Source organism: Sander vitreus, chromosome 1, assembly GCF_031162955.1.
Source record: "Sander vitreus isolate 19-12246 chromosome 1, sanVit1, whole genome shotgun sequence".
Classification (NCBI taxonomy): Eukaryota; Metazoa; Chordata; class Actinopteri; order Perciformes; family Percidae; genus Sander; species Sander vitreus.
In genome coordinates, this window is record NC_135855.1 from 34929779 (window position 1) to 34944721 (window position 14943).

The 14943-nt window shown below is 41.0% G+C and overlaps 1 protein-coding gene across 1 annotated transcript; it reads right to left on the reverse strand.

Moving 5' to 3' along the window:
• Positions 1-714: 714 nt before the first annotated feature.
• Positions 715-10783, reverse strand: LOC144519996 (synaptotagmin-5). Its single transcript, XM_078253572.1, has 5 exons — positions 10663-10783; positions 7580-8583; positions 4122-4293; positions 1742-1908; positions 715-1579 (listed from the first exon to the last, which is right to left on the reverse strand). Exons 1-5 carry the CDS (start codon positions 10682-10684, stop codon positions 1430-1432), a joined length of 1515 nt encoding a protein of 504 aa, XP_078109698.1. The 5' UTR covers positions 10685-10783; the 3' UTR covers positions 715-1429.
• Between the last annotated feature and the right edge of the window lie 4160 nt (positions 10784-14943).

Genomic DNA, 14943 nt, shown 5'->3' on the forward strand with positions numbered 1-14943 from the left:
GAAATGAGTAAGTGAAGTGTTATTAAGAAATGTTTCTGTAGTCTGTGGCATTTAAACTCTTATTGTTTTTAATGTTGATAAATAAGAGACAAATGTCAGTTTAACCCTAGAATGAAAGTTTAATTAATGTGTCTTGTGGCTATAAAGAGGAAGAAAAATAATATTCCTGTCCCACAGAGTAATATCTTCATTATTTTATTAAACAATGCTATGCTATCTATATGTGATGAATTTGGCATTAACTGACTGAATGAAAGATGATTTCATTCATTGTTGGTTTTTGACTGCCTTATATTGACTCTGCAAGTCTGTCTAAAATAGACCACATCTATTTCTATTTTACAGTGTTCCATTGACTGCAGAGAAACGTCCATCCTAAAGTCATCATGCGATCAATGCTATTCTTCATTGAGGCTTCTCTTGGATTGAGAAGACACAGCTGCAGATTGTGTTAAATAATAAAAACCAATAGCAAGGGAGCCTAAGTGTATGAGTAGTACAGGACAGTCAATAATGGTTTTTGGTAATGCTGCTGCTTGGTCACAATTGTTTGGCTAAAGACCTTATGTTGCACAGCAACACAGCAGACACAATGTAAAGTGGCTCTTCACTCTTGTATTTATCTGTTTTGCATTTTTGTTGAATAAAGTTGTAATTATTATAGAAATCTTTAAGCCATGTAAGTATACAGTAAATTCAGAACTGGGCTGTGGCATCTGTGAACCAACATGTTTATTGTAGTGTCCAGTGGATGAAAAGAGAACAAAACTTACAAATCTTTCTAAATCCTTATAAAAAATAATTTAGCAGGCATGCCACACAGAGTGAAGCCACTGTAATGACCTCGTACATATTCGTAAGGAGAGGTGTTTACAGTACTGTATGTGGACAGATTATGGCACAGTAATACACTACAGCAAACCACGAGTGGCAACATATACTGTATACTCCGTAACTTTCAACACAACATTTGTAGCCTCTGGGCACAATACAAACAGTACTACAACATCAGCACAAGTTGCATACAACCCAAATGATACAGTTAAACAGACTACAGTTTTAAGAAGTCACAGTGGAAATAATCACAAAGGCAATGCTGGGATTCCGAATACTGTTGATATGGTGAAATCTGCCGCACATCCCTGCTCCATACAGTGATTAGTACTTCTATCTCTAAAGTTTTGCAGATACTCATGGACCATGTAGATGTTTGTCTCTCACTAAAACGGCATGCCCAGTTATTTCATTCATGAACATTATCTGTTGCTAATGATAAATGACATGGAAATCTAAAATCAAAAATAAAACGACTAAAAATAAATACTTTGAAGCATGTGCACCCTAATCGCATGTTATTCCCACTCCACCTCTGCGTTCTCACTGAGCAGCGGATGGACAGCAGCGCAGTCCCACAGTCTGTCAATCAGTCCTACAGTACATCTGATTGGATGATGTGCCAGCGAGCTGTCTCTAGTTGCCCCCGACTGCACATTTCCTTCCAGTGTCCCTGTCCCGCCTCTGTGGCATTGCTGCCAATCAACACACGGCCCAGAATACTGCTCTTGGTGTACAGACGGCCCTGTAGATACATAGACATAACTGAATTAACAACTATGAAGATATTCAGTTACTAATACCTTAGCAGATTAACATAAAACTGCATGTCGCTGTTAAACATGTAATGTAGGTTATACAGTATCAGGGATCAGGTATCTTTGCCAACGAATGCAGAACTACTTACCTGCATGACGATAAACTCAAGGACCAATGGTAGCTGAGTGATGTCACCAGAGGGCAGGTCAAACAGGAATGGAGCGTTCCAGACGGGGTTTGCACCGCTGGCCCCTTTGGTCTCCTTGGTACCAATTACTTTCCCATCCTGACGCAGGTTGATGACAACATAGTGGTCTATGGAGAAAAAAATTACACCGCAGTCATGATTTTGTTTTATTTAGTTTAGACTTGTTTTTATTTATTTATGTCAATGTCAATACAATATTTCGATGAAACTGTTCCTTCCTACAAGGGTAAACAAATACAAAAGGAGCCGCAAAATCATTGGTTCAAAATCTTCACATTTTGTGGTTGTTGTTGGTGTTAGCGAATGAATGTACACGTCACTGCAGTCTTGTGTGTTGTTTTATCTCCACATGGAACGGTCTACACATCTACATCCTCATAACCCTCTCTGAACCCTTCTCCACTCTATGCATTATCACTTGCAAAACATGATTTCCCTTGTAAATCCATTTTAACATGCTAATTAGATTCACTAAAATGAAAAAGCAAAGTGTCACTGTCAGACACGAATCATGCATCTGCAAACAGTACATTATTTACATATTTCAGAAACAATTTGATCCTGAAACTCACAAAGAACAAATTACTGACCACGTAGCCTCGAACTGTCACTTTAAGTGTGGGGAAACCAAAACATTAAAGCTGTTTTCCTCTTACAGAACGATCTGGTTCCTCCTCTCCTAACCAGCATCCTCAAAGCAGAGCTTTAAATCAGTGCATCAATGCAGTGAGATATGATACACACAGGAAGGGAAATGACACCGGGCTGATCGGTTCCTAATCTGATTATACTACAAGCCAATCAAGGATCCGGTCTGTCTGACTGTGGCTGAGGCAATAGAGGAGAATACAGACAGAGGCTTATGAGGCAGTTTACATGTCGACTAGTGTGTGCTCATGTGTGTTGCAGCTCACAGTGTCAGTGGGTTGAGGGTTTAAAGCGTCTGAAATCTCAACTGGGAAAAGGTTCAAATACATTTAAAGTCTTAGAATTGGAAGTCTTTTCAGATAAAATACTGAGAGTCTGAGAGAAGTGGTTCACATGACTACTTGTATGTGAGAATTGTTCTCGTAGTGAGGATCCCACAGATAATAACCGCTTAACTCTGCAGTTCCACTCAGCTTTACAGTGTTTTAACATCTTTCGGCTCTTTGTTTTGCTTTCTCACCCTGCAGCGTTACTGTTTTGGTTCACTCTCTTAGCTCTCATCAACCACCTTTCCAGCAGCGGCAGGCAGCTGTTTTCAATAAAATAACTTACTTACTCTTACAAATAGAAGGATACAGAATTGAAATCACTACATGTATTACAGTTTTACCCAACATCTGCAACTGAGTGAACTGATCCCAAACCAGTTGTTATTGTGTCTTTAGGATTCTACTTACCAAGTAATTTGTCCAAATGCTTAAAGTGCCCATATTATGCTCATTTCAGGTTCATAATTGTATTTTGAGGTTGTACCAGAATAGGTTTACATGATTTAATTTTCAAAAAACACCATCTTATTGTTGTACTGCACATTGCTGCAGCTCCTCTTTTCACCCTGTGTGTTGAGCTCTCTGTTTTAGCTACAGAGTGAGGCATCGCACTCCTATCCCATCTTTGTTGTGAGGCGCACATGCGCAGTAGCTAGGTAAGGATCACATCAGCTAGCTGTTTGCTTCTACAACTTCAGTTAGTACAAGGCAGGATTAGCCGGGAGACTTCTTCTAAATGAGGGCGCACTTCCAACTTTGCGTGGAATACCTGCATAACAGCGACATGTAAGTAGTTCTTTTGTAGATTATGGTGAACTAGTGTGTGTTGTAGCAGTGTTTTGCCATTGAGAACGAGATAGTGTGCTACGGTTAGCCACCTTGTCTCGGCTACTGACGTAGAAAGCCCTGCAGATTTTAAACAGTTCACCCCGAGATTGAAGGCAGAAGACATTCAGAAACCCATATCTCACTCAAAACAACATGGATGGGTTTTTTTCCCCAAGTTTGTATGCATGTGGAAGCACCACAGACACAAAGTAACACCCCAAATCCCAGAAAAAGTGTTTTTTTTCATAATATGGGCACTTTAAAACAACCTATTTACACGTTTTCCAGACAAGCAAGCTCTTCTGAATCAAATACAAAAGTAGCGTGACATTGCTATCTTTCCCTAACCTACCTTAAGTAGTTGAAGTTGCCATCAATTAAACCAGACCTTAACCACAGATGTGGCACACGCTATTAGGTGCAACAGATCAGAAAACACATATATGGGGCATTACGTAAGGCAATGTCAAACCACCTATTTTATTGTTTAGATATGAATTCATTTTGGTCTTTACCTGGCGCTCCTGGGATCCGTGTGAGCTTTGCCAGGTTCTCAGCCTTTCGGACCAACACCTTGATGCGTTGGGCCAGCGCCTGGTACTGCAGCAGGATGAACAGCTGGCCCAAAGTCCGCGGCACACACACCGAGCTCTTCCTGTGACCAAATGTTTCCTGAGAACTCACACTCTGAGTGTGGAAGGAGAGATACATAAAAAATGTGAGAGATTTAGCAAGAGGGGGAAAATGTCTTCTTTCACTAAGCAGATGTTTCCTTCATCCAGGCTAGGAATGAAATGAAACAAAACCAAGGAAAGAAACCAAGAGAATGGAGCAGATTCAAGCTGTAAAGCTGTCAGTAAATGAGTCGACCGAGGCATTGAAACTTTCAGAATCAAGGTTTCAGTGCCCCTTCATAGGGATTTGCAGTGAATCACTGCCTGCCAAAGTAAAGGAGCAGGTAAGGAGTTTCAATTTGTATTATGTGTTTCTTCATCAGAAGGATATATCCAAAATATAATCAGTGTTATTCATGAGGTATCTTGGATTTGACCTGCCTGAGGAGCTCAGCAGGGCTAAATATGTATCACATTTCCAATTACTTAATGTTAATCTGTAATATTGGTTATATATAGCTGTCAGGGTTAAGCATTGTGTTGCCAAATTGACCACCCTTTCTTAAATAATACAGACATGCATGCACATGATGGTAATTTCCATCTGATTTCATGTCAGAACTCATTAGCTTGCATTGTTTGGGGTGCGATGAGTCACCGTCTGAGTGTTTGCCCACCGGCAACTTTCTGAGGCCGGGCAGCAGAGTGTGAAGGCGATTTCATTCAACAAGTGAGTTTCGGTTCACTGCCTCTGTCTGTAACTATACAGTAGCACTTCGCCTCAGAGCCCGTCACCCACACTTACACTGCCTTTAAAAAGGGGAGACATTATTCTGCAAAACACACATTACCAAGCAAACCATAAAGCTATAGCAACATTTGTTTTTCAGTGAAGTCAATTATTTCAACCTTTCATCAAACTGTCCAGCTGATGCTGGTCACTTCATAGGCAGCTTCCTAGTGGTAAAACCTTTCAACATTGGTCGTTTTGGGCAAAGGTGCACTCCCAGCTTGCTAGCCTTCAGTCCTGAGGAAGCTATCCCTTCACATACTGTATACCAGAGTTGGGACACAGCAATGGAGGTATTACAACTCAGGATGATTATATTTGACTCCAAGTATTTTAGTGCTTATACGTCACACCTTCTTATTAACTATCAACAAAAACAAGACACAAAAAAATAGTAAATCATGAATCACAACTCCAACACTGTCCTTACTGAGCAGTAAAAACACAAAAAAAGGTGTACCCCTGACTTATGTTTTTTTCTATGAAAACTCTAACTGCAGAGATTAAGTAATTCACCTTAAGGCTGGTTCTGAAAACCTGGCTTTACAACCACATCGTCCTCATCTTTAAAATGTGTCATTATCTAAAAAAAAACTAAAAAAAACAATTCCCACATAAATTGCACTCATGTTAAAAAAAATCATGAGGAACATTCTTAGCCTGATCAGAAAAAAATGACACAAATGCAGGAATGATTGTCTAGTTTCATATGATATCAATATATTTATAATCTGTCTAGCTTCAAAACAGAGCCCTTCTATAGCCTCTGAAAGACAGTAAAGTCGGCTTAAAAGATTTAGGGCTTTTGAGAAAATATTCAGGGCTGGAGCCCCAGAAGCCACCCCTCTGCTCAGCCCCTGCAAGGGCAACTGCTTTCAGCCCACATGCTGAAATGAGCCAATTTGGCATTAAAGCCCAGCTCGAAATTGTATGGAGCCAAAGTAAATGAGTGGACCAAGCTAAAAGGTGAACATCTACATTTGGCAGGTAGAATCTACTGGGATCCCCATGATGCTCTGTTCTTAAAGCTCAAAGCAGCAACACATCATAAAAACAGTTTTTGTACAAAATATGGTCATAATATGTTACTTTATATCTTGATCATAATTCAGTTCTGTCATCGGTTTATGCAATCGTAATGTAATTCTTATTTATGACTGACAATAAAAAGCTGAGGTTAGTGAGCATTTATCGAGAATGATGTAATAATGATTAAAAATAAAAAGCCTGCATGCTCAGAAAAATAAGAACACTACAGTATATGTGGATCATCCTGACAACCAATAGCAGCCCTGCCGTGACCAAGCTCATTTTGTGCTAAAATGCACAGTCCTTAAATTGCTGCTGCGTCATGGCCCCCTATCCCCATGAAATGTCAAAACAGATGACTAATCATCAATACTCAGACCTGGTCCCATTACACTGATTACAACACCTGGTGCCTCACTATAAATCCAGGAAGTGCCTACATTAAAAGATGGAGACCCTACTGCACAGCCTCCGTACACGCCCAACTCTTTAAAGAGTTATCCAGCAGCCATCTGGTCCACATCCACACCAGTACACACACCCGGCAGCGGCTGGATGTAGGGGAGGATGAACTATACATGGACATGAAAGGAGATACAGAGGTAAGCCCACCTGACTCTGATCTTCACATGACGGAGAAATGATGGAGAAATGATACTGATATCCCTGCCAAACACACAGCAAGTCACTTTGGTATAAATCAGTGTGACTGGTTGAGTTATGTCCACTGAAACAACAGGACCCCCCTCCCTAGAGCCAGCTATTAATGCCCTGTGGCAGTTTCAAGAGAGCCGCAGAGGGCACGGTGTGGGCGCCCTGCCAATTTGCTACACTCTGCTTGTTTGCTCTGCAGTCTCTAACAACAATGTCACCATGACTAACAACAGTGGAAAAATGGATAATGGGAGAGCTGATTAGACGCTACATTCCTTCATGGATAAAACATGATATGTGCTATGTATAGGCCTGCCTTTCCCTCTCTGTTTTATCAACTGAAAATGCAGACTGTTAAAAAGATTTTTGAAAGAAATGATGTTGTACATAGACTAAAAAGGAGTTACAAACCCTACTAACAAGCCACAGATGCAAACGCAGATACACACAAACTTTAAGATTCACTCTGTAGCTTCATATTACAGATGTGAGGGTGGTGTTGATCTTTACATTTAACTCTCTATATTAAGGCGATTAAGTGTATTTCCCAAAATGTTGAACTATTCCTTTAAAGAGTGTTGCATTCTGACCAGGAGACAGTTGGCTCTTGGGTTTTCCCCTGAGTTAGCCAACTCTTTGTGTTCTTTGTGTGCATTGCAGCTCTGAAGAGCCAACTTGTATTTATTCAATTACATGTTTCAAAGTTGTTGTGAATTTTGGTGCTCAGGCTTATAAATTAAATTGTAAGCAGCTCATCAATAAATGCTAATCTTCACGTTTACTAGACTCTGCAGACTCCTTTACTTGGTTCTTAGGGCTTGTTTGGGCTCAGGTCCAGTTGCTGATGCATACATCAAATGAATGAAATGATGCAATCACCATATACCTTTTTCAGCTTGCTTTTAGTTGGGCTGAGCTGCCTGGTGTAGGTGGTGGTCATGTCTGGCTCCCAATCTATCTGCTCACAGGGCAGCTCCACCACCCCCAGCGCAGCCTCTCTTAAGCCTGCGAAGTCCCTGCTGTAGACAGCAAGTCTCAAGGTGCAGGTGCGCAGCTCTTCCACAGAGCCCACTTGCAGCACAAAGGTCTGGCTGTTGAGATCTGGGCTGAGGCTGCGGCGCCGAGAGGCCATCTGCTGAGGGGAGGGGCAGAGGGGAGGAAGGCTGGCCCGGACAAACACCCCGGTGCGCTTTCGACTGGCCCCCGAGAGCCCCAGGATGTTGACCATCAGGGTGCCACAGGCACAGGAGAAGAGCAAGGAGAAGTGCAGGAGAGGAGTTGGTTTGGAGGAGATGGAGAGAGAGTTAGAGCCATACTGTGACAGGCAGGGCTCCCCCTGCTGGGTGGGAGCTCTGGCAGCACCTGCAGTCAGTCGACTGCTCTCACTGTACAGAAAACTTTCGCCACTCACGGTGCTGCGGCGACCCATTGCCCGGCAGGACTTGGACACCAGGCTCAGCTTGGCGAGGGAGGGCAGAGAGGCTCTGCCGTGACGTAGTGGTTTATTGGGTGAGCAGGGAACAGCCGGGGTGCTGAGGCGCCGCATTGGAAAAGAAGATCCAGGAGATTGCACCAGCTCAGCTGATCTGGTAGGGCTGTGGTAAAAGGGCAAAGCAGTGTGGTCATCCTCAGAGGGAGAAAAGCTGCTTTTAGATGAGGGGAATTCCAGCACGTCCCCATCCAGCTGCTCGTACTGCTGCTTGACAGGCTGTGTACACGGGGACGGCGTCAATGTCACAGTCACCCTCTCAGCAGAATGAGGAGACAATAAAACTGCCTCCTTGTCCTCCGATGAACCACTCTTCCTCCTGCGACAGCAAAGGATGCAACCGAGAACCAGGCAGTAGCAGAACACAGCCAGACCCACAGCCAGCAGGATCTGCAGGTGAACTAGACAGACAGAAAACAAAGCGGTCACAGTTTAATATTGCGTCAGTGGGATTAATGAAGTGATGACGTGAATTTGTGAGTGATCAGGAAAAAGAAAGCAACTGGGGGAAACAAAACAGGCAAAGAGATATATAGACAAGAGTTGAAGACAAAATTGTAACAAACTAACAAATCAAATCAGCTTTGTGCATTTGAGTGACCTGTCAGTCAAGAAGAAAATGAAAGAGAGACTTTTAATGAAGCCAAATTCATTATGAAAGATCTTAGGAAAAATATATTAAGATCAAATGACTCTTACAGTAACATTATCTTGTTGTGTCTGCACTCTGCGTCCCAGATGAGACTAAAAAGGAAATGTCTCAGGGTTATAATCATAATTGTAGAAATGGTATTGTCACAGTTTCTGCTTTGATCCAAAGCAGGAGCAGTGCACATGCAATGTGATGGTGTTAGTTACCCTTGTAATCAAATTGTGAGTGTGTGTGTGTGTGTGTGTGTGTGTGTGTGTGCATGTATTCAGCATTCTGATTTTTACCAGTTAAACTATAACGTTGTCAGTATTCCCAGAAAAACAAATCCATTACAAGTTGTTTAAAACATTTTCCCACACATTATTACTCTACATATTTATTCTGTATACGTGTGTTCTAGCAGCACTACTATTCAAGTCACAGATTACATTATTGATGCACAATTACATAAAATAATGTAATGTATAATGTAAAATATGATATATTATTCATATTTCCCTGAACATATCTTAGCATATGTAATTAAAACATTTTTTAAAAAAAACATGAATTCTTGAATATCATTTCAAAATAAAGTTCTATTGGTTTGAACACATTCTATATAAAAACATGACGGAGCTGCGCAAGTTACTGAGATTGAAGCCTTAAAAGATGAGCCCTGATGTCTATTTAACGACAGATGATGAGGGTGTATTGGATGACTCATGCAGCATCCCATACACTGGTGGACAGTGATGAAAAAATATAGGAGTATGTACTGAGTTTAGATGCCCAACATCTTTGATAGGAACAGATTTGTTTAATCAGGAGCTAAACATTGAAAAAAAAACATAAATCCCCTCTGATTATCTGAGGGGCGTGTCCCAATAAGTGAGATATTTATCAGAGACTTTAAGCACACTGCATGAGGTGTAGACTTATAAAGATGTGATCACTATCAAAGCAAGGGAGTGCTACCTGTCAGTACAGATTCATTTCAGCCCAGTCAAAAAGCATGTGCAGGAGCCGGCAGCTCCTCGGACAGCCTCCATTAACAGATGAAAAGTACAGAAGGGCTGGACGCAGCAGTGATGTTCTATTATTTGCCTTTACCCACTCATTCATTATATCCACATTAGTAATGATTATGTATCTAATATCTCATTGTGTAAATAATTTTGTGAAAGCACCAAGAGTAAACATTACAATATCGCCGCAATATCGATATCGATGTATTTGGTCAACAAAATTGTGATATTTTATCTTCTCCATATTGCCCAGCTCTAACTCAGACTGGCCAGCCAGTAGACATTATTACAGACCAAATGAGGTAATGGTCAAACCTGACATGCTCCAATTCAGCATGTGTTGTGTGTTTTGCTACTGTTGTGTCCTGGTAGACTTCACTCAATCATGCATGTAATATAGTAATAACAACATGCACTTACAGTACTTTACATTGGCAGAATGGGTTTGAAGCTTATTCTGATCTGGGTTAGAATAATCTATTTTATTTGTCTACAAGCTTTTGGTCCTTTTTCATACAAACTTATCTAAAACAAACAACAGAGGCACCTCTCCACACTTTATGCTGAGTGCATAAAAATAAAAAAAATTCGACTCCAGTTCTTTTTTTTCTTTTTTTTAAGTTTGAGGTCAGTTTAACGGGACAAATTGGCAGCATAAGGTTGTTTTTTTTCAATGAAAGATGTGCTACGTCCTGATATTTTCATTTTTTTCAGATATAGGCTAAAGGAAGCTGCAAGTTAAAACAAAACCGCCATACAAAGATTAAAGACAAAACGAAAGCAATACAAGTTAGAAAGTAGAAGACTTAAGGTTTTCTTACCTCCCAGAGTGTACTGCGACATGTTCCCATACAGTTTGACGTGTGTGTTGAGTCAGCGTGTGGGCGCTAGTGAGCAGGGACCTGAAGCCTTCCAGCCTATGGCTTCGCCGGGTGACTGAGCTTTTATTTCAATCGCACTGATTGTGTTGGAGGCAGAAAAGGTCCACTGCCTTCTTCAAAACAGTCCAGCCTACCAGCGCTGACGTCATTTTATTACACTTATTAGACCTTTATGTCTTATGCGTTATATCTTTAGGAGGACAAATTATAGAAATCACAAAACCAAACAAATATACGTTACAAAAACGCATATCAGTACAAAATTCAGTATTTTTCTTGTGGCACATCATCCGAGCAGCCATGTCAGAGACTCGTGCCAGGAGATATATTATATGTCATTGTAATCTACCTCCAATATCATTTCTATTGAAACGTGCATAACAGATTTCATGACATATGGAAATATGATGAGATCAGGGTCTTGTCTAAAACAAGAAAGACTCTTTTTTTTAAAAAAAAGTAGGTTTCAGCTCCCCTCCCCACACCAATAATTTCTGTACAGTCAAAGTTGTTGATGATTCATTTTCTGTTGACTGTTGGAGTAACAAAAAAAGAGTTTTAGTTAGACCCTGATCTCTCAACTCAACCACGATTTCAAGCTTAAAGGGTAACTACCGTTTTTTTCAACCTGGACCCTATGTTTTTGTATGTGACTAATAGGAACAACAATCTTTGTCATTGTCAATTTGGTCCACTAAAAGTGCTTTATTTTGCCACTGAAAGTCTTAGATTATTATTCTAAGTGTCTGACAACATTATGTAAAGGATCCCTACAGAGACAGGCCTTTTTAAAACCTATTTAAGACCTTCTATTTAAGCAGAAACAGCTCTGAGGTCGCTAAACTAGAAAATATTCACATTTAAGAAGCTGCAATCAGAGAATTTTACTCTTTTTTATAAAAGAAAATGACTCAAATCTATTATCAAAATAGTTGGCAATTAATCTAATAGTTGACAACTAATGAATTGATCGATTAAAGCCTCTGAACACCCACACATGTGATTTAGCTGATACCATACAGCTGATTAGACTCTGCTCAGGTTGAAAGTGGGCCGGAGCTTGGATGGGAATTTATTAGATCACAAATATTTTCTACCAACAAGAATAACAAAGCAGTCATTTGTCCTGCCCTAACAGGAACAAAAATGCTAACAGGAGACTCAGGAAAATGTCAATCAATCAGTCTATGGTTACACTTCATAACCCTTATATTAACTCCTCGAGTCCTCCACTTGCCTCCCTTCCTCGCGTCTTAGTCCCTCCCACCGAGGAAGCACGGGAGAGGCAAATGTGTTTTAGAGGGATGAGATGTCCTTTCCTCTGAAGCGTCACATGAATTTGTCAACTGTTTGGGCGGAGTTAGCAACTCCTTCAGCTGCACGGCTTCAGGGAAGGCTGCTCTTGTGTATCCTCGCCTATAGCTCCTTGCTCACAGACAACAACAACTTCCGGTTCAGCCTAGGACCGAGGAGCTATCAAATGCAGCCTAGACACACAGGGCCTTTCATCCTTACAGCCCATAACACTAGAGGAACTGAGGCGCCGTCCTGGTTCATAGAAGCATGTCAGACAAAGGCTGGTACAAGACCATGAACTGTTCAACCGACTCCAAAACACACTGGATGGTGACTGAACTTCTACCGCGTCATGCTGTTTACAGTGAACACAGTGAATGAGAGAAAACATCATTTGCAGGACAGGTTTCCTTAAAGTGCTCATATTTTGCTTTTTGGCTTTTTCCCTTCCCTTTATTGTGTTGTATATCTTTTTGTGCACGTTATAGGTTTACAAAGTGAAAAAGCCCAAAGTCCACCCCAAAGGGACTTACCATCTCCAACAGAAAACACTCTTCGCAAACTGCTCCAAAAAGCTCTAATGTAGTCCAGCCTTCACTTCCGTGACGAACGTGCGTTACTTTGTAACACACGTTATAATGCTTGCCTAGCTGCTAGCATGGCCCGCCCTCATAATCTGCAACTGATTAGCTAGCAGTGCTTACCTAGGTACGGCACATGTGCGACTCCCAACAAAGATGGAACAGAAGTGCGATGCCTCACTCGGTAGCTAAAACTGATACGGTGAAAAGAGGAGCTGCAGCAATATTCAAGTTTAAGTTGGCATATAGACTGTCTTCTGTATTGCTCTCCGTACTTATATAAGATCACACACAACAGCACCACTTGGCCTAGATTTCAGTGAGGTTAGGCAGGCGTATGGCCTATAGGTCCTTGAAGGTGAACTTAAAAACAAACTCTGCAACCCTTAAAGCCTGATGCATTTGTGACACCTTTTTTAACTGTTAAAAAGAATATTACAGTTTTATTTTTTCTTCGCAAGTATGTTTTAGGCTTGTATGTGTCAGACTGGCCCTACTCTGAGCTTTAGGGCAGCCACACTGTTCAGATTTGCAGGTTTGTTGAAGTGTGACAACGTCAAGGTGACCCACTCAAAGTGTATTATATCTTTATATTGGAATACCTGTAAGTTGTTATGTCCAAATGAAGCTTTGTGAAGCATTTTCTTTTTTTCCATTTTCATATATCTTGTTTTTGTTTCCTGGCACGCATCTCTGCTCTCATCAACTTTGTTTCCACTACTGGCAAGCAGCTGTTTTCAGTTTAAAAAAAGAAGATCACATAAACCCGCTTTACACTACCTGTAAAACACCAAACAGCAGACGGTTAGCCACTTGCTGGTGAATAGGGCTGGGTATCGTTCAAAACTTTTCAATACCAATACCAATACCATGGCTTTCATACCTGTTCCTTTACGATACTTTTTTCGATACCAATTTTATCAAAACAAAAAGAAAGTACAACATTACACATTACGGCACAAATCTTTTTATTTTTCAGCTCCTACTACGTGAGGCCCGTCTCTGTGCGTAACGTAGAGCTTTTCCTGTGTGTCTCTACAACGTGTAACGTTAAACAGCCAATCACAGACATTACTAGATCTTGGTAGAAGCATGTTGCATGTTTATTGGCTCACTGACGCTGATGAGATTTACTCTTTAGGTATTGAAATTGGACATTGAATGTCAAGGCATTTTTTGATAATTTCGAGGCAATTCGGTTGGTGCCTAAAAAGTATTAAATTTGGTACCCAGCCCTACTGGTGAACATAGTGGAGCCTTTAGCAGTCAAATAGCCAGCTATTTTTCTCAGGAGTTAGTGGAGACTGAACACAGAGCTGAAATTACAGTGACCAGGGGTCTCATTTATAAACATGGTGTACCCGCAAAACGGGGCTGAAAATGTGCGTACGTCACTTCCCACGCAAAGGTTGTGATTTATAAAAAACACGCAATCTCTGACCCATGCGTAAGCACATTTTGGAGACAATGGGAATATGTGACGCAAATGGTGAGGTGGTGAACTGATGTCAGACTGCAGAAAGTAAATGTGGGAATAACGATTACTCTTCATATTTTCAAGTATTGATGCCTCACGCACATTTTTTCACTCCATACCATCCACGTTGTGAAGATTAAATCCAGCAGTGTTATTTGCGCTTGTGCTGAGGGATAATTGTTCCATAAATACCTTGCAAAATCCAACTCAAATCTTAAATAAAAACGTGTTCTGAATATAAAAACGTGTTCTGAATATTTAATCGGCGCTGTCTCGTCGTCACATTGTCCGCTACGAAGCGCAGGAGGAGGAGATGGCCCGACTGCATGGAATACAGGATAGCATCAAATACTCTAGCATTAGATAACTGCAGACTACAGTGTAAGTAACTAAATATCTGTCTTCAATAATGTGCATATATCATAAAATGTCAAAGTCTAGATATACAGCCGTTAAGCTTAATCGTTACACTTAATGTCCTCGTTATCGGGCCAAACTTTAATACTGTCCGTGACAAAACCTGCATGAAGAAACGTGTGTTTGCCTATTAGACTTTCGTCTTCAAATTGTATCTCGGGGTGAGGGATACCACTAGCTGATGCTGTGATTTTGGCAAGGTGTTACTAGCCATTGTGGCTGGTGATGAATGAAGCGCATAACACTGCGTCTGTTTGATTTGTCAAGCTGCAGAAATGTTGCGACAAGTCAGTGTTGCCAGATTGGTCTGTTTTTTCCGCAAGAAATTTGGGCGGTTTCATGTGTGTTTGGCTTTGAAACATAATCTTCATCTGGCAACACTGCTTGTAGTAATACGCCTACATTTCCCATGAACACTATTTCGTGACGTGTCGTACAACCGTTGGCTAC